At 34.0% G+C, this 21601-nt stretch overlaps 1 protein-coding gene across 4 annotated transcripts; it reads right to left on the bottom strand.

Annotated features, from left to right (window-relative positions):
* Positions 1 to 1918: 1918 nt before the first annotated feature.
* On the bottom strand, positions 1919 to 8406 carry LOC149242062 (calmodulin calcium-dependent NAD kinase-like). Of its 4 annotated transcripts, none has more exons than XM_089374154.1 (11): positions 8167 to 8406; positions 6708 to 6915; positions 6181 to 6425; positions 5899 to 5960; positions 5559 to 5777; positions 5146 to 5272; positions 4630 to 5030; positions 4134 to 4278; positions 3637 to 3889; positions 2732 to 2777; positions 1919 to 2610 (listed from the first exon to the last, which is right to left on the bottom strand). In XM_089374154.1, the coding sequence occupies exons 2-11, from the start codon at positions 6874 to 6876 to the stop codon at positions 2598 to 2600; spliced, it is 1680 nt and encodes a 559-aa protein (XP_089230280.1). In that variant the 5' UTR covers positions 6877 to 6915; positions 8167 to 8406; the 3' UTR covers positions 1919 to 2597. The 4 variants fall into 4 exon arrangements, with proteins under 4 accessions (XP_089230280.1, XP_089230279.1, XP_089230282.1 ...); XM_089374153.1 differs by having other exon boundaries at positions 6708 to 6912; XM_089374156.1 differs by lacking the exon at positions 8167 to 8406 and adding an exon at positions 7906 to 8155.
* Positions 8407 to 21601: the final 13195 nt, after the last annotated feature.

Below are 21601 nucleotides of genomic sequence, written 5' to 3'. Positions count from 1 at the left end.
TTTTAGGGGGTTATATCTTCCTTCCTGTTGGAGCAAGAAAACCCAGGGGAGTTGATGCTCCATGTCAATGTCAACTGACAAAACCCCAAGGGGTTGTAGCCTCCTTTGAGTTGGACCTCCTAAATTTTGGAGATTGTTGTGTCCTCATGTATATGCAATAACTTTTTATCAATTTATTCTCATTATTGAGTTTTCCATATAAATTTGATGCCCTGTTGTTAACGATCTCTTGCATAATAGTTTATTGACTTAAAAAGTTTTTGAAGGAGCTCAATATTTATTCACACCCCCTCTCACTATTGTTGATATTTCCAACACAAATATCACACTCACTTGTTGATGGCTTCTCGTGTTACCCCTGCACCAGCAATCCAACAAAACGTAGTTCACACTTTGATTTGGTGAAAATCCCCCTAAACACGTAGGAAGCCAAGGGGTTTATAAACTCTAAGGTAGTGGCGACAACTTCAAGGTTCAAACATATGCATTATTCACAAGGTTCATCGACGTTTACAGATCCAGGCCATGTCGTTGTTAAACCTACAATGATGACAACTTCAAGGCACAAACAAAGGAACTATTAATAGGGTTTGTTGGTGTCTGCAAATCTAGGTCATCTCACTGTTAAATCTACATGATGACACCTACAAATGGAGGATGTGGCAACGGCTAGGGAAACCCTAATCACCAAGAGATTAATGTCATATAGCTCTAGGCAATCTCCCTTAACTTCACCGCAAACCCTAATATTAATCATTTTCAAAATAAAATAATTTACATACATACAAATATTCACTATTTAATTATAAATTATAATTAAGTATTATAATATTTATTTATTATTAATAAAATTAAGTTAAATAATTACAACAAAACAAATAAATACAGTAAATATGAATTTTACAAATAAACTCATCCAAAAAAAAAGCCTAAAAACTCAAACATAACTTTATTGTTCTCCCACCAACACTTCTAAACATGTGGTTAACTCCATTGCTCTCCCCACCATCACCTTAACTTCCCCATCAACACTTTTAACATGTAGTTAACTCCATTGTTCTCCCCACCATCACCCTTAACATGTGGCTTAGGATGTTTTGTGTGTTTATGGAGTTATAAATGTAGAATATTTGGTGATAATTTTTTTTTTTTTTTAATATAATAGTTTACTTGTTACTTTTCGGTTGAGTTTGCAACAAAATTCCTTTAGAATTTATTGGAATCACAAGTTTAAGTTGTAAACTCTCCACAATCCAAGTCCCCCAACAGTTTTCCAGAGTGTTGAACCCATATATGCATTTGAAAACACATTTCAAACAACAAAAATAATGACATGACCAAAAAATGTTTTCCCAAATTCTAGCCAAAAATTTCAAAACCTATAATAATTAGACAATGCCTTTTTAACTTCATGAAAGAAGTAAATATTTATTATTAATCAGGTTGAGTTAATAAATATTTTGACTATTTTTTATGAGAATTTGACTATACAATTTTGGGCCATATTGTGATTTCTTGTTATTTAAAATAAATTTTTGAATACGTGAATAGATTCAATGCACTAAAAAAAAGCCCGAGGCACTCAAATTTTATAGATTACACAACCCAAACTTATAATTGTAATTTTTTTATTACCAAATTTCCAAAACAAAAAACAAAAAAATACACCAAAACTTCTATTAATTTTAAATCTTTAATCCTTTTAAATGTGTTAGGGTGGGTTTGCAAACCTCTATTAATTTTAAATCTTTAATCCTTTGAAATGTGTTATGGTGGGTTTGCATTTGTCCTGAAATGTACATCTGCAACATTTTTGTGACTGCCAGTTTTTATTATAACGTGATAGATAGCATACAATAATTATTGTGCAAACTCTAATCGGTCAATAAGATGCATGTATTCTCGTCAACATTCTTGGTTATCAAAATATCCCCCAGAGATGATCGATTGCAAGCGGTTTCACCCAACCTAACTGCTGATGCAGTGGATGGTATTTGCGATACATTGTCAAAATAATTAAACCTACTCCTATCAAGTCTTAGCTTTTCAGGGGAGCTTAGCCAATTCACAGCGAACTTAGCTGCCTTGGCATCCTTCGACTAAAGATTGCCCTGATAAGAAATGACATAGAAAAAGAAAGAAAGAAAATTATTTTAATGTCTGCAAGGTTAATCTGGGACAGATTGCTTCTTCATCTGGTTGTGGTTTGATGTATTCAGTCCTTTTCCTGTGAAGCCTCACAATAAACACCCCAGCTTCTTGACAAACCCCTCGCTAAATAGATTATCCCAAGAGCTAGCTGCCAGAATATCTGCATAACTTTCTCTGTTGACTTTGAAAGCCTAGCATTCATGAAATGCCTTTCTGTTTCCAGAACAAAAAATACATACTCTTTTCTCCCATATAATTAGAACATTTGATTATCTTATATTTGTTGGTCTCCACAAGGAAACACATAACAAAAAGCTAATGATCTACCTACATTAGGAACCCATAAATATTTGTACCAGAGTGTCTTTGTAGATGGGTGCAGAATGTGGGACTACTGTTCTGTAGATGGGTGCAGAATGTGGGACTACTCTGTTTGTGAAGAGAGGCTACTGGATCTTCCTGTTTTGCATTGCAGGACAGATAGAGCAATGAGAACAATTGAGCAGACAAGTACTTTGGAAGTTAAAATTAAATTAAGGGCATTCAAAATGCATCAAGTAAGAGGATTAATGTACTCTACCTGTTTAAATGACTCGACACTGAAATGTCCGAGGAAGTTGAAGCTTCTGTCATCAAGATTCAACCAAACATTTATTAGTCATTTGTTAAAGGCTGGCAAGAAACATACGAGCATAAAAACTAAATGGAAAATGTGATTCCAGCATTCCATTGGTTCTAGTAAATATTTTTCCAGGTTTTAAAAATTTTGGGCATTGATGACAACCTGGGAAAGAATATGGCCACCGTCTAAGCCCGAAGGCAAGAGAGAGGTCCCTGGTACCTGACTATACTCCTAAACCTGAAGGCAAGAGAGAGGTCGCTGGTACCTGGCTATACTTCTAAAATATAGACTCGCTTAAGAGCGCAACACAGTTACTCTATTCCAGAGCTACATGTCAAACTACAAGGTTTGAACCTGTGTGGAGAAGATCACAACAATTCCGCCCAACTACCCAAGCTAAACTCAATTGAAATTAGTTCTAATAAATATGTAAGAAGCTTCTGTCAATTAGATTCAACCCTCCCCATATTTAGTTATTTGTTAATGACTAGCAAGCAACATCTGAGCATGAAAGCTATATGTCAAATGTGATTCTGGCATTCCATTGTTTTTCTTGAAAATGTAACACAAGGTGTAACAATGCAAATTGGTAACCACACAGTCCTGCAAGAATGAGATATTGAATCTTGTACTCTTGTTTATAGGTCCTTCACGAAGACACCAAACCAGGGTCTTTGGCAAGGTTATCACTTTGATTGGTTTTACCAAGTAAATAATAAGTAAGGTTTATATGGTTCTGGTGACTTTGGTTTCTATATAGTTTGACTTCACATAAAAGCAATGGATTCTATAAACAATAAAATATAATTATTGTCAGTTTAGATTCAGTAAGACCGATAGAAATTTTGAGGAATCGAAGTCACCTGCACTTCTTTGCACTGAGAGCAAAGACTGAACCCTCTGTATCTTGATTTGCAGGTTTTGTTGCTGAGAACATCTTTGAGGAGACAGCACAATATCTATCCACCCTTGGTCTAGTTCATTCCCATCATTGTGTGTATTATAGAGTTCAAGAGCAGATCGTGCATTTGGATTCAAGATGCTGAGATTTCTCAAAACACTGATACCTTCAGGACATAGTTGCAGTTTGCCATTACATTCCTTTAGACCTACCCGCTGAAAATTCAACGCAACAATTGCATCAGAGGCTTCCAAAAACTGAAAGATGACGCCAAATTTGAAATGTGGTCTTGCTGTCATTCTTGTAATATTTCTCTAAAATAAATTCTTCAAGAGGTTAATAGCAGACTTAGTGTGTGATTAATGTGATGCTAATACTAAGATACCGACTCTTCAGAGATAACGGCAACCAAGATTCTGCCAGTTGTTTACACAAGGATGAAAGAATGGTAAAAAATACCTCTGCTGGATTGCCAATTTTATTTGTACAATATAACATAGCACGATCAACAAGTTCACAATAGTGGGAAAATGCATCAGCAAACATTTTGTGGGAAATCAATTGCTCTCTGATATCAACTGCTCGTCTTGTGAGTATTGCTCTCCTGCGACAGCCATGAAGCTATTAAATTTTGAGAGCTGAAAGAGTCAATTCGTTACTCCATCCAAAAGAAGTGAACAACAGCCAACCAAAGCTTTGGAGTCAATGAGTTCACAATAAACAAGCAAACCACAATTTACTAAGCTCTATTAAGCGGCCAAGGGTAATAGGGTACATGTGCCCATGACATTAGGGCCTGTGTAGTTCTAGTTGTGAAATCAGCATTATTAACTAATAAACATCATGAGTACTGGCTGGCAAGTACAAGCTCCAAGCTACAGGATCAATCCCCATTAACTTGCTTCTTAATAACTATTTGCATATCAATTAAGAAGGAAGACAAGGCAATGCGTACCTCATTCCTCGGGCAACAGCTAAAGGTGCATCACAGATGACTCCAATCAGTTCTATTTTGTATGGCTTTCTTGACTGTCCACTTTCTAACACTGGTTCTTGAGTGTCACTGGCTTTTCCTGACAAAGGGCCTTCCATCATGCCCTGTTTAAGACTCTCTCCATCAGACACTGAATCATACTCCTCAACTACTTCCCAGTACTTTTCATGCTCAACACCATTACTGTCTACATGATATCCTGGACCCCTCCTATAACGTCTACGGTGCACGTCTCGCACCATTGCAATTGTTTGCTGCACAAATGACTTCCATGACATAGTTCCATCAAATATGATATTTCGACCTTCATTCAGGGCAGTGACAAGGAGGGACGATGCTGCATCAGTGGAAGCTTTATGTACCTATTTTATACAGATTTTACTATGTTACAAACAATCGATGCTGACAATTTTCAACTCAATAACCACTCCAACGAACACACTCTTTGCAGCAACAGTTTAGCAAGTTGATACTCACAAGTTGTGCAGTTTCCAACATTTCTCTATAGCCATTAGAACGAGAAGCTTGATATATGGAATCTGTGTCCTTAAATATATCTGCTTCCACTAGCACTGCATTTTTTCCTGCACGTGACCAAAATGGACTGTACAAAAACTCAGTTTCGTTACAATGTGACTTTTACAGTGAAAATAGAAAATTCATAAATTCGAAGTGTCACAGTGCAGTCAAATATATTAATAATCATCAGATATTATTTGATTTAGGTTTCCAGGAATCTAGACTTTTTTCTGAAATACAAATAATGCTGATAACTGACATTGTGAACAAGTTCTTTTGTGGAGAACAAAGCTATGCTCTAAATTGAATGTTTCATCTAGGGATACTTCTTTAAGGATACAATCAATATGGAATGCATGTAGGAGCTTCACCATTTCATTACGTCTTTGACAACAGAACTCTTGCCAGCACCCATTCCACCTCCAATAAGAAGTAACACCGGACTTCCCATATTGGCATTAGCTGGTTCAATTATGTTGTTTGGCTCATGAAGGGGTGTGTAGCTACCAATGGCCTTCAGCTGTTCAATTAAAGTTGAAAAAACATTCTTCGTCCTCAGAGCCTTCATTGCTCTTTCAATACGGTGTTTCCTGTTCTAGGCCAAGGTCAATTTCATATGTTGTATATCAGGCATTGAATTTCAGGCTTTATATCAGATAAACTATATTCAGACAACTAGATAAGTGCATGTTTTCTGATCACAAAACTCACCTTGTAGCAGAGAGTACAACATTCCTGAGTTTCTTCCTTGGTTGAGGACTTCCTTGTAGAACCTAATAGAACAATCACGATAAGTTCATAAATATCACTATTCATTACAAACGAACTATCTAGTTAAATATGAAGTGATGTACCATATAGCATATATTATTCAAGAATTCAATCTATTTGTAAGTTTAGAGAACAGGAAATTTTCTCCTATTTATCACAATTACAGGTTATAAAGGGCTATGATTATTGTTCCTGAGACTGAGACAGTTAAAAAGTATTTACCTGGTCAATAATAATTGACGAATGGTCCCAACTAAAGGAAAAATAGCTAAGCATGCAAGCCTCAAACTCTCTAACAAGTTCTACATAGAGAGACTCAATCTCGTCCTCTGAGAGGAGACCGGTAAGATGCACAAAGATATTTTCCTGACCCCCATCAGAACTGCTCCTGTTTACCCTCAAGTAATCATCTGCAAGCTTCGAGAGCCAATGGCATGTATTGTCCTCCTTTAATCCCAGTTGCTGGACTGTGGCAGCAGCACCATTGATATCAGTTCTTTATTCATTCCTCCTGTGTCTTCATAAATGTAAAAGAAAACAGATATACCCAACAGAGGCATACATAAATAGATTTAATAAAAATAAAACTTTTATCTTCTCACGAAGAATGGATATTTTGTCACTGTGACATTGATAATGGTTTTGGGAACCACTTTCATTTTCCTTTGTAGCACTTACTATAATAAAGAAAATACTTAACAATAGGCAGGATTTGGTATCGCCAGGAGATGATATCTGCATTAACTCACCAACATAGTCACCAAATGTTTCAATCTTTTTCACACGACCATCTTTTGTAAGCTCTAAATTGGGTATCAACTTCTTGTAATTTGTTCTCCTCAAATTGTCCTTGTGATCCATAACATCGCTCAAAGTCTGAACTTCAGAAAGCCTAACTGCTGCTCGTTGGATAAGCATCCTCTCCTCTGCTTTCCTCAATGATTAAGTATGGGCCTACTTCAAATGCAGCAGAATCAAATAAGAAATGTATTCTATAATTGAAAAAAGAAAACAACAATAAGGGCGTTCTCCTAGACATATGTATTTTGGGGTTCTATTATTGCATTTAGCATGCACTACACAAAACCAATTTCAGTATCCCCAACATCATGGATTGAGAAGAGGTATACCCATTAACATACTCAACTTAAGCAAATGTGTCTACACCTGCACTGTCCTCTCTTCAGGGCTTGCAGGGATGACTAATGGGCTTTTACAGTTAATCCCATATAGTGGCTTTGTTGGATCCTTTTGGGGATGGTTACTTCAAAAGTGCACTCAGTCAATAAGAGTTCTATGACAAAAACAAAAACATATAAAATGTGGGTGTCCAATAACAAAAAAATTACATTTTAGCCCAGAGCTTTGCTAGTTCAAAATCAAACTGGTACTGATAAAACCATAACTACTATTTCAATTGAACAAAACCCACTGACCATTCTGAACGAGATATGGATCTCAATTGAACAAACCCCACTGACCATTCTGAACCAGATATGGATTTCAATTGAACAAACCCCACTGACCATTCTAAACCAGATATGGCCATATCTGTGACAAAGGATATGCAAGAAAGTAACCCACTGCATATTACTATCAAGTTTCAACCAGACTGATGTATACACATAATCATGGACACCCGCGGATACAGACTCTGATAAACATCAAAACCATGTCGAACACGCTGTGTGCCTTCCCAACCCTCCCTCTAACACACAGATTAAGAGTTACGAATTTATCAATAGGAAATCCATGCTCGCAAGATGGAGATCCAGTCACAAATCTGGAAGCATATGAGACCATCAATAAAATATGACAACACACTCACAGAACCAAATAACAAATTCCTGTTTCATACATCATGGATATCAGATATGCTGAATAAATCCCAACAGAATATCGGTTACAGACAGAAAATCGATGTGGGTTTTGCAGCGAGTTACTTACAAAATACAGGAGCAATCCACATGAAAATTATACGAGAACAATACCCCAGAAAATTCCTTAAATCAATTCGCATATGGGACAGATTATAATCCCACAGCGCAGAGCGTCGATGTACACAGCTTAAAAAATCTCGAAAATTCCTATCCATGGGGTAGCTAGCTAGCCCTGAGAGTTATCTAGAATTTGCGTGCCTGGTGTTCTCACTAAGGCAGCAAACAATCCAATACTCCACCAAATTTTTTATTCTCCTTTAATACATACCTTAGAACCATAAAGCTCTCGGTCTTGACTGTGATGATTCCATATCTGGTCTTGACACTGATGATTCCATATCTTCTGAGAAATATAAAGAACTAGCCAGGCACAAAGAGGGCCAATGACAGGCAATTATCCTTCAGGCAATCGTCATGTTTTTTAAACGGTAACTCAGTTTTTATTTTTTTTAATGCGATGTTAGCATTCCCTTTCTTTTTTTTTCCTTCTAAATGTAGGTAGTAATTTTAAAATGAGGATGGGGTTGAGAGGAATCTATATTAGTAGAAAAAGGCGAATAGGCTTTGTACTGTCTCAATTTTGTGATTTAGTTGAGACGGATGAACAGAAATTCGTGGAGGATATCTCGAAATCGACCGGTGCTGATCATGAAACGTGGGCTGCTCCAGATAAGGTGGTGTTAAGGAATGAATGAATAAAAATTTAATGTTTATGAGACTAAAAATAATTTAAGAAAATATGAGTGGTTTTTTGCAATTTAATTTTAAAAATAGTTTATGGGATTATTAATTTTTTTACATTTTTGCAATTTAATTTTAAAAATAGGTTTTTGTGTTTTTGGTTTTTTGCAATTTAATTTTCTGGAAAACTTAGGACCACCAGCTTTTTTAAACTTTTTGCAATTCAATCTTAAAATAATTTATGGGACAATTAACTTTTTTTAGCTTTTTGCAATTCAATCGTTTTATTATTCAAATTAACAATGAATTAACTCAACTTTCTAATACTCCTTTCATTAAAAAAACAAAAAACTAATATTAACCTAAACAATACAATTATTAATTATATTAATTTACTATTAAAATATTTATTAAATAAACAAAAAACTAATATTAACCTAAACAATACAATTATTAATTATATTAATTTACTATTAAAATATTTATTAAATTTCTAGCTGTACCCCATTGAAAAACAATAAAAAAAACAAATATTAACACAAACAATATAATGGTTAATTATATATATATTTTTGGTTTATTATTAAAATATTTAATAAATTTAATAAATCACTAGAGTTTAAATTTTATTTTAAAAAAAGGGGTATCAACTTTTTTTTATATTTTGTGTATCTCAAATCACTAGAGTTTAAATTTTATTTTAAAAAGAAGGGGTATCAACTTTTTTTTTATATTTTGTGTATCTCATATATAGATTTGGTGGGCTAATTTGAATATTTTAATGTTATAAATTATAAGCATGAAGTTAAGGAGATTACGTAAATAGATTGTTTATATAAATACTAGTGGAGTCACAGGTTATTCATGTTTTCTAAAATGAGGGGAAGTTTTCAGGGTTGTTCTAGAGTGGGTATTTTATCTAAAAAACATGGTTGTGGGAATTTTATAGTTTTCAGGGTTTTTCTAGAGTGGGTATTTTATCTTAAAAAAACATGGTTGTGGGAATTTTATATACTATATTTTATTGTTGATGTAAAATTTATAAAATGGTGTTTTTTTAGAAATAAGAATGATTTTTTTTTTATTTTTTATTATAGATATATATTTTTTTCACTATATATTTAAGTTTGTTTATTGAATTTAATTTAAGCAGTTTAGAAAAATGATTGTTATTTTTTTAAATCTGAATTCAATTCCCTTTACATATATACAGTTTGTTTACATATATACAGTTTGTTTGTTTGTTTTTTTTTTAATATAAAAATTAAAATTTTATAAAATAGTTCACTAATATTTATAATAAATTTATCTACTAAATTTATCTAATGATGACAAATAAACAAAGTAAAAAGGGAAAAAGACTGACTAAAGTGCCACTTTTGTGGGTGAGATGGTCATCTCTAATATAAATGTTTCAAAAAGATGAAGGTCTTAAAAGTAGTAATGAAGAAGCACAATATCAACATATTGACTATAGAGTCTTAAGTCACACTTAATGCATGATCATTATTTCTAATTCCCTTTATGTATAGTTGGGTAAATAAATAATACAGGGTTTCTAAATTAGTAGTTTTTTTTAAAGATTAGTAGTTAATATACATGTTTATTCCTTCTTATAGAATAAGACCAATATAAGTAATCCCTTTGTCTTCCTTACTAATAATGTGTTTATTCATCTATTGTACTTAAAGGTGGGTTTATGCATAAAAGATGAACTTCACCTCAACTTCTTTTTATCTTTTTTTACACATAGTTAATTTATTTGTTTTATAAAAAAAAAAAAAAATTACTTACCATTTTTTTCATTATAAATATATACTTAGTCATATAAACTAGCACAATCATATAAATTAAATAGTTGGTAAATGATAATAAGAATTAATTCATAATAAACATCAAAAAACTTAATCCATGATATATCTCACATTGCCTAGGTTAAAAATAATAATAAGAATGAACTAAATTATAATTTAATTTTAAATTATTTATTATTATTATTAACTATAAAAAAAATTAATATATGTGTTAAGCATATATACAGTTTACAAATGATGTAATTCCAGGCAAGGTGTCCCTTTTTGAAATTGATCAAGGTAGCCATTGTCTACATTTTTCATCAGAATTTGAAATTTGTTTATATGTTGTTTTGACATGGGTCAACTTTACCTTAAGACAAAAGGAATTACACATCTTATTATAAAATGGACCATTTTGCTAAATAAAATTCGCTTATATATAAATGAATGTTATAAATAATAATGAGGAACTTATTAAAATTTGAATGCTTATCAATAATTATTAGGTGGATGGTAAGGATTTAACCTCCATGAAATATTCTAAAATTTTCATAGTAATATACACAAATCAATGATTGAGATTTATCTCAAAAATAGTTATGTCTTTTTTATCCTTTTAATTAAATTAATTAATTAAAAAAAATGTTATATGAACAAGTATCATATGAAATAAGTTATGGTTTCTGGGGCATGTAGTCTTTAAATTACTAAGAAATAAGAAAAAAATATGCATCACTATAATATGACATTGAAAATAAAATATAAGTAAACGCATGCAACATATCAATTATCGAAGTCCTAAATTTTTTTACAAGAAAATAGTTCTTATTTTATTAAAATATAATGAATTATCTTCATCTTAGAATTAGGAAAGGTACAAGGTTTTTACATAAGTTGATTTTGATATGTGTAATGTGCAGTGGAATATTTTTTTATATCATAAATAAAAAACTATATATATTCATATTCAAAATCCATGATACCTATGATGTAGTGGGGAAGAGAGACCTTAAATTAAATTTGATTTAAACGAACTATTTTCGGCATGGCATTTTACATTATTCTTGATGCTAGCATATTAATAAATATAATAAGATTTTTCAGCATGACGTTTTACATTATTCTTGATGCTAGCATATTAATAAATATAATAAGATTTACATTAAATTATGTATTTTTAAAGATTTCCTTTGGATGTTTAGGGGATTTTTTTTTAAGGGATTTTTTTTAAGGTAGAATGATATAAAATGTTTAATTGAAAAATTAAATAAGCTTAATGTTGATTTTTTTCAACCAATTTACAGCGAGATCATAACCTAACCAATTTTTTTATATAACATAAAATATATAAACTTTTGGTCAAGTTCTTATAGAAATTAGGGCTTTGGGATTCTTAATATAACTCCCACACAAAACTGCTTTAACTAATTATGATAAAGTCCCACCTTAAATCGTGTTCAACCTAAGACGTTATTGGGTATTTTTTTTGTTTAGGAATGGTCATCCTTGACATAAAGACTTCTTAACTATGGTTAATTTACATGGTCACTCGTTATTGTGGGACCTGCACGAGCTGTGAAAAGGAAACCATAATTACTTCTAGAAAGATGAGAAAGAAAGAAAGAAAATTTTAATGTCCGCAAGCTCGTGCAAAGGAAACCATAATTACTTTTAGAAAGATGAGAAATAAAGAAAGAAAATTTTAATGTCCACAAGACTAAAGATAGCCTATGGGACCTCTTTTAGAGTGCAAAACTTGAAAAAAAGTATGCACCAGCAGAGTTTTAATCCTCTTCAAAATGGATCTATTTTGGTTCTATATATGCATATAACATGTGTAACTTTTCATTTTTAAAATTGTTTTTTTGAATGCATAATTGTGTAAACTGGACCACATAAATTTGCAATTCAAACAAATCTTTGCTAGACAAATTTAAATTTAAATTTAAAACTGGGATTAATGGTTCCAAAAAAATGACTCCAAATTAATTTAAATTTTTTAAAAGGAGATAGCTAAAATTCTAAAACAAACCCCCTTCATTATGTTGCTTGCAAAATATGCTGGAATCCAAAGGTCAATCCAGTGAAAGATGTTTTTTATTTAATTTCATTATCAACACGCTAACTTTAGTCATTTCCTCTGTGAAATTTACATTTTTTACAAATTAAGAATTGTTGAATTGAGGCTTATGTGATCCATATCAAGATTATGAGAAGAAAAAAATTGTTGTAAATCACATGAAAATAAATTTGTCAACGCGTTTCGAACCAACCAGTGTGGTTCATCGTCAGGACAATTTAAAGAGTCATCATGGCTACATATTAAATAGAGAGACCATATCTTCAAACAGCTAGGTTTGACTAAAAAAAAGGCTATATTGGGTAGCCTGGACAAGTGGCTATAATTGACTGAAGAAACGACTAAATTTGACTATTCAAATTATTTAACTATATTAATATGTTAAAACTAATATTATTATAATATTTATCATGTGTTATTTTAAGTAAAAAGTTAATCATACTACATTTAGGGAATACTTACCAAATAATAACTATTAGTAATAGAAGGGAATTAATATAGAATAATATTATATTATTATTATTATAATGCTATAGTATTAATCTTCTTATTAATGGCTTGTGTAACTAATTAAAAAAAAATTAATAGTAAAGTTTATCAAATGGGGATAAGTGTTAATAGATCTACGGATATTAATAATAATTAGTATAATATTAATTCTCGTTATATTATTTGTACTAGTTCAGATTAGACATGAAAAGTTCAGATTAGACATGAAAAGGGGAAATATATTATAATAATATCAATCGTGTATAATTAGTAAGAGTATGGATTTAATATTAAAAATAATATTATTATTGTGCTAAGGTTGCGCAGTTCTATCACCGAAAATTTAGGGAAGCAATTGAGATTGAAAGAAGGCCAAGCAATCTCAATAGAGATGACGGTTGGAAGATCAGTAGTTGCTAGATCCCCGCCCTCTCTTCCTAGTCGTGTCTTCCCCTTCTTCCCCTCCCTCTATTATCAACTTATTCTAGATTTCTATGTTTCCCCTTTTTATTCGTAATTCTTTAATCCTCTTGGGAAATCTCCCTTGGTTTATTTTATTTAAGTAATAGTCCTTTTCATGACTCTCTTAAATATCAAGATGTCAACTTTTCTAATATATTTGTACTAATTAATTACACAAACCTTTAATAATAATACTATTATTATAATACTATTATATTAATATAATTAATCCTTACATGTTTAGTATCCCTGGATCTATGAATATATGTTCCCATTGGATAACTTTACTATTAAATTAATATTAATTAGTTACCCTAACCATCAATAATAAGAATAATATTTTTATCATAACAAAAATACAATAATAATATTATTTTTAATATTAAATCCATACTGTTACTAATTATATACGATTGATATTATTATAATATATTTCCCCTTTTCATGTCTAATCTAAATAATCTAGTATAAATAATATAACAAGAATTAATATTATTCTAATTATTATTAATATCCCTAGATCTATTAACACTTATCCTCATTTGATAAACTTTACTATTAAATTTTTTTAATTATTTACACAAGTCATTAACAAGAATTAATATTATTCTAATTATTATTAATATCCCTAGATCTATTAACACTTATCCTCATTTGATAAACTTTACTATTAAATTTTTTTAATTATTTACACAAGTCATTAATAAGAAGATTAATACTATAACACAATAATAATAATATTATTATTATTTATTCTATATTAATTCCCTTCTATTACTAATAGTTATTATTTGATAAATATTCCCTACATGTAGTCTGATTAACTTTTTACTTAAATTAACACATGATAAATATTATAATAATATTAGTTTTAACATATTAATATAGTTAAACAATTTGAATAGTCAAATCTAGCCATTTTTTGGTCAATTATAGTCGTTGGTCTAGTCTCACCCAATATAGTCGTTTCTTTAGTCAAACCTAGCCGTTGGAAGATATGCTCTCTCTATTTTATATGTAGTCATGATCTGACTCTTCAACTTGTCCTGACTATGAACCACACTGATGAACCACACTGGTTGGTTCGAAAGGCGACAAATGAATTTTCATGTGATTTACGCTGAAAAACTTTTTCTCATAAAATTAAGAATTTCCACAATAAAGTAGGGATAAATAAATTTAATTAATTTTTAATATCAAAATTAAAACTAAGTTTGTTATTTATCTATTTTTAATGTTTTGAAAAAAGAATAATGATAATTTAATTTTAAGATTATAACTAAATTAGATATTAAATTGGTATATGAGATTTTTTCATTTAAAGTTTATAAAGGTATATATATTTTAATACTCTTTGAATTTGAACCTATAACATTTTACCAAAGAAACACATACTCTTAACTATTGTTATAAAGGACACACACACACACACACACACACACATATATATATATATATATATATATATATATATATGTCCTTTATATTTATACTTTGTTAATATGAAATTGAGATTCATAATTTCTCCATTCCACATGCAAAACAAATATATGTAAAATAAACAATTCAATGTTGTCAAAACATTTCAAACTATAAATGCATGTCATATACTTAGTAGGTACTCCTTCAAATCAAGAGTGATAAGTGTTTACTTATTGTTTCAAATTAAAAATGGGGAAAATGTATACTCACTCATTATTAAAGAAAAATAAATAATATATATATATATATATATATATATATATATATATATAATAAAAAAATTATTAACAATGTTAACATTCAAGTGATGAAAACATTATCACATTAATTAAATAACTCACTTTCTTTTCTTTTGTTGAAGCAAGCACTGAACCTTCTAATTCATTAATTCAAAAGAAAAAATACGTATTTTACATAAAACCTGATCCTTTATAGGAAATCGAGAAAAAGGAGTCCCTGCCCATGACCAAGACCCCCCAAGCTATTACATTGATCACCGAACTTATGAGAAAAAAACATGGAAAGGCTACAAGAGCCCCCACCCACTAGGGAAGTTCCGGAAACACACTTCCCAGAGCAAACATACGACCATAGACATCCCCGACCGCGCAAAAACCACAAACCACGAAAGAGGGAAAAAACGCGCCAAACCGGATGAATGGATAGAGCCCAGTTGGCCCCACAAAAACAACACGATCTATCCCAACCGTTGATCCTGGCTGCTGGATCCAACGGTCAACAATCATATCGCGCGACCTAACACGACTGAGAGTTAGTGTGCGATCAAAGGCGGTTTCAAAGTCAACCAACCTGCCACGTGTTACAATCTCTATGGGATCGCTCCCAAAATTGCAAAACCATAAACCGCTCATGAATCGCGCGATCACCGGAAAACCAACCATGCCGTGGTTTTCAAGCCCAAAAGTAGAATGGGGAATTCCAGCTACCGGAAAAACTAACCACACGTTCTGTTTATTCCTGCTACAGAACCGGAATCTGATACTGTGCTTGTTTGGGAAAAGACCCGACAACTTGTCTTCCGATGAACTGAGAACCTCGTTCAATTGACTCCGGGATAAAATAAGACATACTTTAGCTTGCCTTTCTACCAAGTACATACTGATAGGTTGTATAAGTTCTTACCGGAAAAATCAATTCATGCTTGTCAACCTGGCTCGATAGTTAAACACTTCTCTGTCTTCTACAGCTTGATCTTCGCAGAGAACCTTTAAACGGTTTTGAGGTATCTCCTGCCACTTTTTCGCCATTCCGCCATCAGCATTGTTCACCCCTTGGTTGGCCAGAAGGTCCGCTAGTTTATTGGTAGATCTTCGAACGTGGTTGAAACTAATCGTTCGAAGTTCCTGGAGGTGAACGTGGATTCTTTGGTAGACTTGGATTAGTTTCCAGTGAGTAGAAACTTTCTCCAGCCGAGTACCGCAGTTAATTCTTTTCACAGAGTTAATGGTAATCTCTGAGTCCGCTTCTACAATGACATTTGAGCCATGGTTCTGGATCAAAAACTCTAAACATTGTTCCAGAGCCATTAATTCTGCCATATTATTTGTGGCTCTTCCCAAATGGCAGTGGAAGATAAAGATGATACTGCCCTTTTCATCTCTTAAAACTCCTCCAAAACTAGTTGTTCCCGGGTTTCCTTTTGAAGCCCCATCAATGTTGTATTTCAGATAGCCTTTCGATGGTGGTTGCCAGAAATCCTTCTCTGTATCCATAGTTATGTCCTTCCTAATCAGTCCTTGGGGAATAATCCCTTTCATTCCCAGTTGTCCAAGAATTCTCAGCTCAGTCTCAGAGGGGGGATTTTTAGGGAGATTGCGAACTATGATACTAACTGTCTCCCTGAGCTGTTTTAGGATCAGATCAAAAAGTCTATGAGGAATAACCTTTTCATTCTTAAAAATTCTTTTATTTCTTTCTTTCCAAACATTCCAGATAATGAAGCCTGGCGTGAAGGCCCAGGCCAAATTAAGGAACTCATTCTCCGAATAGTTTCCTCTCCAATTGTTTAGGGTATTTGTGATACTACTTCTGTCTCTATCTGACTGTTGGAAAATGGTAGAGAAAGAATCCCACAACCAGGTGGTGTAAGAGCAGTTGTTAAGAATGTGCTCCATGGTCTCCTCCTGCTTTTCACAAAGCTGGCATTTGGAAGGCCCCATAACCCCCCTTTTCCTAATGTTTTCCCAAGTTAAAATTTTCTTATGATGAACCAACCACATGAAAAGCTTGATCTTCATCCAACCTTGGTGCTTCCAAAGGTGCTGCCAGGTATTTTCTGGAACCCTGGAATCAAGCTCAAGGAGAATACCTTTAGCTTCCTTTATATTAAAGGTCCCTTTATTGTTATTGCCCCATCTCAATTGATCCTGCCCCTCTGTAACTAAGATCATTCTTTGTTTAAGCAGGCTCCCAAGAGCCTCTGCTTTAATTTTAATGGGGCTATTATCTCTGCAGTCAATTTTTCTCCAGCTTCTCCACTTTCCTGAGTTCTGAGCAGGATCCCAGAAGTCCTTGACTTTGTTTAACCCTTGGGAATCTGTTTCCTGCTTGAGGCTTAAAAAATCCTCTGTTAATAGCGTTGGTTCTTGTTTCCATTTTTCCTCCCAAAAGAGTGCAAGATCCCCTGCTCTGATTTCCCAAAAACTGTTTTTTTGAACTAGGCTTCTATTTTCCCAGGCTCTGTTCCAGATGTGAGATCCTTTTAAATTTCTAGACATTCTTATGAGATCATTAGTGTTCCAAGAGCTAGCATATTTCTCTTTCCAGATCCTTGCCCACTGGGTGGTTGGCTCCTGAACCCATCGCCACCAAAGCTTGGCTCCTAGCACTTTACTAAGAATCAAGCCTAGACCCCCATGACTCTTGGGTTTATAGATTTTATCCCAAGAGACCAGGGCCCACTTCTTCTTTGTTTCTTCCTTACCCAGAGGAAATCTCTTTGTATATTCCCAAAATTGCTCTAAAACCCCTTTGGAAGCTGGGAGGGATGATAACATAAAAACCGGGATAGATTGCAAAACTGCCTTTGTCAGAACCAACCTACCTGCCAGGTTCGAGACTCTAAAGGTCCAATTTTTTACTCTGTCCTGCAACTTATTAAGCACTGGTTCCCAGATACTCTTGTGCATAGGTTCGGCTATGAGAGGGATTCCCAAATACTTTGTGGGGAGGGAATCCCTTTGGAAGCCAAGAATTTTGGAAATATTTCTTTGAATAGCAATGTTAGTGTTTAAGAAGAAGATTTTTGACTTAGAGAGATTGACTTCCATACCTGTAGCCATGGAAAATTCCTTAAGGATTTGATTGTATGCCGAAGCTTCTTTGACTGTGGGGATTCCTTGCAACATGGTGTCATCAACAAATTGTTGGTGCGTCAGAGCTTGACCATTCTCAGATAATTTAAGACCTTTGATTTTGCCCATTTCCTTGGCATGCTTAATGGATCTGCCAAGTCCTTCCATCATGAGAATAAAAAGAAAGGGAGAGAGTGGGTCTCCCTGCTTGAGGCCTCTAGAAGGAATGATAATCTCTGAGGGAGAGTCATTCACCAAAATTGAAAAGCTAGATGAAGTCACCAGGGCCATGACCCATCTGACCCAGTTGTGATCGAAACCAAAAGCAATGAGAACCTTCTTGATGTAAATCCAATTCACCTTGTCATAAGCTTTAGCAATATCCAATTGCATGATCATCCCCGCCTGCTTTTTACTAGTAAGTGTGTGAACCACCTCATGTGCTTGAATAATGTTATTTAAAATTTGTTTGCCCTCCACATAACCTGCCTGTTCCTCTGACACTAAGTGAGGAAGGAGAGGTCTTAGTCTATTAGCAACAACCTTGGATATTATCTTGTATACTACATTACATAAAGCTATGGATCTAAACTTATCTGCAGTCTGAGTTGAATCCTGTTTGGGAATCAGGGAAATGAAGGAGGTGTTGAGGGCTTTCAGGATGGTTTTGCTACACCTGGATTCCTCCACCACATTCAAAATATCCTGTTTGACAATACGCCAACAAGCTTTAAAAAAGTCCACATTGAAACCATCTAGGCCTGGTGCTTTGCAATTTTTCCTGTCTTTCAGAACCTCGCTTACTTCCTCTTCAGTAACAGGTTTATTGAGGTTAAAATTGTCCTCTCTAGACACCAACTTAGGGATATGCCTTATAATTTCCCTGATGGATTGTTCCCTGTCTGGATTGTTTTCCCGAGTGACATTTTGGAAATGCTTAACAAGCACAGCTTCAATATTCTTATGAGTATTCTGAAGCTCCCCATTCTCGTTCTTTATCGTAGAGATTCTGTTGTATGCTCTATTAGCTATGGTGGATCTGTGGAAAAATCTTGTGTTCCGCTCTCCTTCCTTGAGCCATTGAACTCTAGACTTTTGCCTCCAAAATATTTCCTCTTGTTTGCATAAATTTTCCCATTCTTGATGATGTTTGTCAGCCTGATCACTTTTGACTTTGTCAAAGCTGCCTTGGATCAATGCCTGGTTGAGTTCCTGCATTTTGATTTCCAATGATTTTTTGTTCACAAAAATGTTTCCAAAATCCTTCTTGTTCCATTCTTTGAGCCTGAACTTGACATGCTTTAGTCTTTTATGAAGGAGGTACATTTGTGATCCTTGTAATTGCAAGTCTTCAGACCACCATTTTTCAATGTTACTGATGAAATCCGGGTGGGAGAGCCATATATTCTCGAATCTGAAGGGCCTATTTCTAGGAGAAACCATACCCTTGATTTCCAATTGAATCAGCCAGTGATCTGACCCTCCGAAGGGAAGGACTCTTGCTATTATTTCTTTATCTGTTATCATCAGCTCCTCTGAAATCATGAACCTATCTAATTTAGAGGCTACCTGTGCCTCACCTCCTCTTTTGTTGTTCCATGTAAAAAGGCCATTGCTCAATTCTGAATCAACCAATTTCATATCATCTGTGAATAATTGGAATGCTAAAGAGTCTTTGGTTAGCGCTTTGGTTCCTCCTTTTTTTCCGAAAGAGACTTGATCATATTGAAATCACCTCCCATGATCCAAGGAATCCCAGCCTGTCTGTTCCTGAGATCTATTAGTGATTCTAGCAATTTGAGTTTGTCATCTATTTTTTGAGGACCATAAACATTTGTGACTAGGAAGGCTTCTGAAACTCCCATTGGTTGCATGACCACTGATAAGTAATTTCTGGATGCTTCAGCATCTATTATGCTGATTTTCTGGGGATTCCAAAGAGTTAGAATTCCCCTCGCTGTGCTTTCAGCTTTAACCTCTATAAACTCAAACCTATTGAGCCATTTGCTGTGAATTTGCTTTATTTTCTGAATGGAACATTTGGTTTCCTGGATGAAGATCATATCTGGCATTTCTTGTTTCATTCTATAACTTAGCATTCTTTGTTTTCTTTTACTACCTAGACCTCTAATATTCCAGGATGTGAACTTCATGATTCAAGATTTGTAAAGGAGTAACTAGTTAGGTCTTTCATCTTACCTGAGTCTATCATTAACTTTCCACATTCCATCAAGAGGTCCTTCTGCTTTTTCCTACCCCTTTTCTTTCCTACATTTCTAGTAGCTAATCCTGGAGTTGATTTAATTGTTTTCACACCTCTATACTCCTGCTTGTCAATGGTTTTTCCTTTATCTAACCCCCTTTCCTGAGTTTTCCATAAAAACAACTATTGAATTCTATTGCAATCTTCTTGGGGTAGTGAATCTATCCCTCCCGAGGTTCCCTGCATCAAGAACCCTTCTAGATCTAGGTGTTCCTTATCTAGAATTTCTTGAAGTTCATGGTCCTCCAGATCTGTTTCACTCTGGGTCATTTCCTGATCCATCTCTAGTTCTGTTTCACTCATCATAGTTTCTTTCTTATTACCAATCTCTTGTGTTGGGTTGCAGTTTACTTCCTTTTCCTTTTCAATAGGGCCTTCCTCCATAGATTGATCTTCATTTGCCAGTTCTTCATTCTCTTCCAGTGCCTAATACCTATTTTGACTGGCCTTTTGACCCTCATTATGAAGGTGCTTTGGTCCTTTTTTTCCTCCTTTTCCTCTACTTGCCACCTTCTGAAAGCTTTTTGTGTCCTTCGTTGCATTTTGTTTGCTCCTGTTTTCTTCTCTACTAAGAGGGAAATCTCTAAACAAGTGTCCATGCTCGTGGCATTTACGACATCTGAACGGGATATGCTCATAGTCCACTGTTTGCACCCAATCCTCATCAAAAACTTCCAGGATGACTTCATCCGGAAGGGCTCCTGATAGATCCATTTCTACACAGATTCTTGCATAGGAAGTGTATTTTCCCCTTCTTGTGGCTTCCGAAGCTTTGACAAAACGACCTAGTTTATTGCCAATGGCAGCAAGCGATTCAGTTTGCCAGTAATCAAGAGGTAGAGAATAGAGCCTTACCCAGACAGGTACCGAAGTGAAAGTCTCTCACTCTGGAACAAAGTTCATCATCCAAGGCCACATATAGAGGCCAGCTGCTGCATAAAAGTAGGGTCCTCCTTCGAATATTCTGTCTTTGTCTTCGATGCTTGTGAACACCACGGTGAAGAATCCCTTTGACCCAAGATGCAGATCGATGCTTCCTTTGGGTTTCCAGTGGTACTTGATCCATATCTGTAAAGCCTTTTCTGTGGGCCATAGTCCCATGAATTTGCAGATTATAGCGTAAGTTCCCATATGTT

The sequence above is a fragment of the Pinus tabuliformis genome, chromosome 8, assembly GCF_031772625.1.
Source record: "Pinus tabuliformis cultivar Carrire ecotype Pingquan chromosome 8, CPIR1, whole genome shotgun sequence".
Classification (NCBI taxonomy): domain Eukaryota; kingdom Viridiplantae; phylum Streptophyta; class Pinopsida; order Pinales; family Pinaceae; genus Pinus; species Pinus tabuliformis.
This window is presented reverse-complemented; position numbering and strand designations above follow the sequence as displayed.

Bases quoted from the DNA above. Each gene is read 5' to 3' on its own strand.
- LOC149242062 (XM_089374154.1), bottom strand. From the start codon at position 6,876: ATGCTTATCCAACGAGCAGCAGTTAGGCTTTCTGAAGTTCAGACTTTG. The intron at 5,961-6,180 runs GTAAATACTTTT...TTGTTCTATTAG, and splicing joins CGTCAATTATTATTGACCAG to GTTCTACAAGGAAGTCCTCA. The intron at 5,778-5,898 runs GTGAGTTTTGTG...GGCCTAGAACAG, and splicing joins GTTGTACTCTCTGCTACAAG to GAAACACCGTATTGAAAGAG.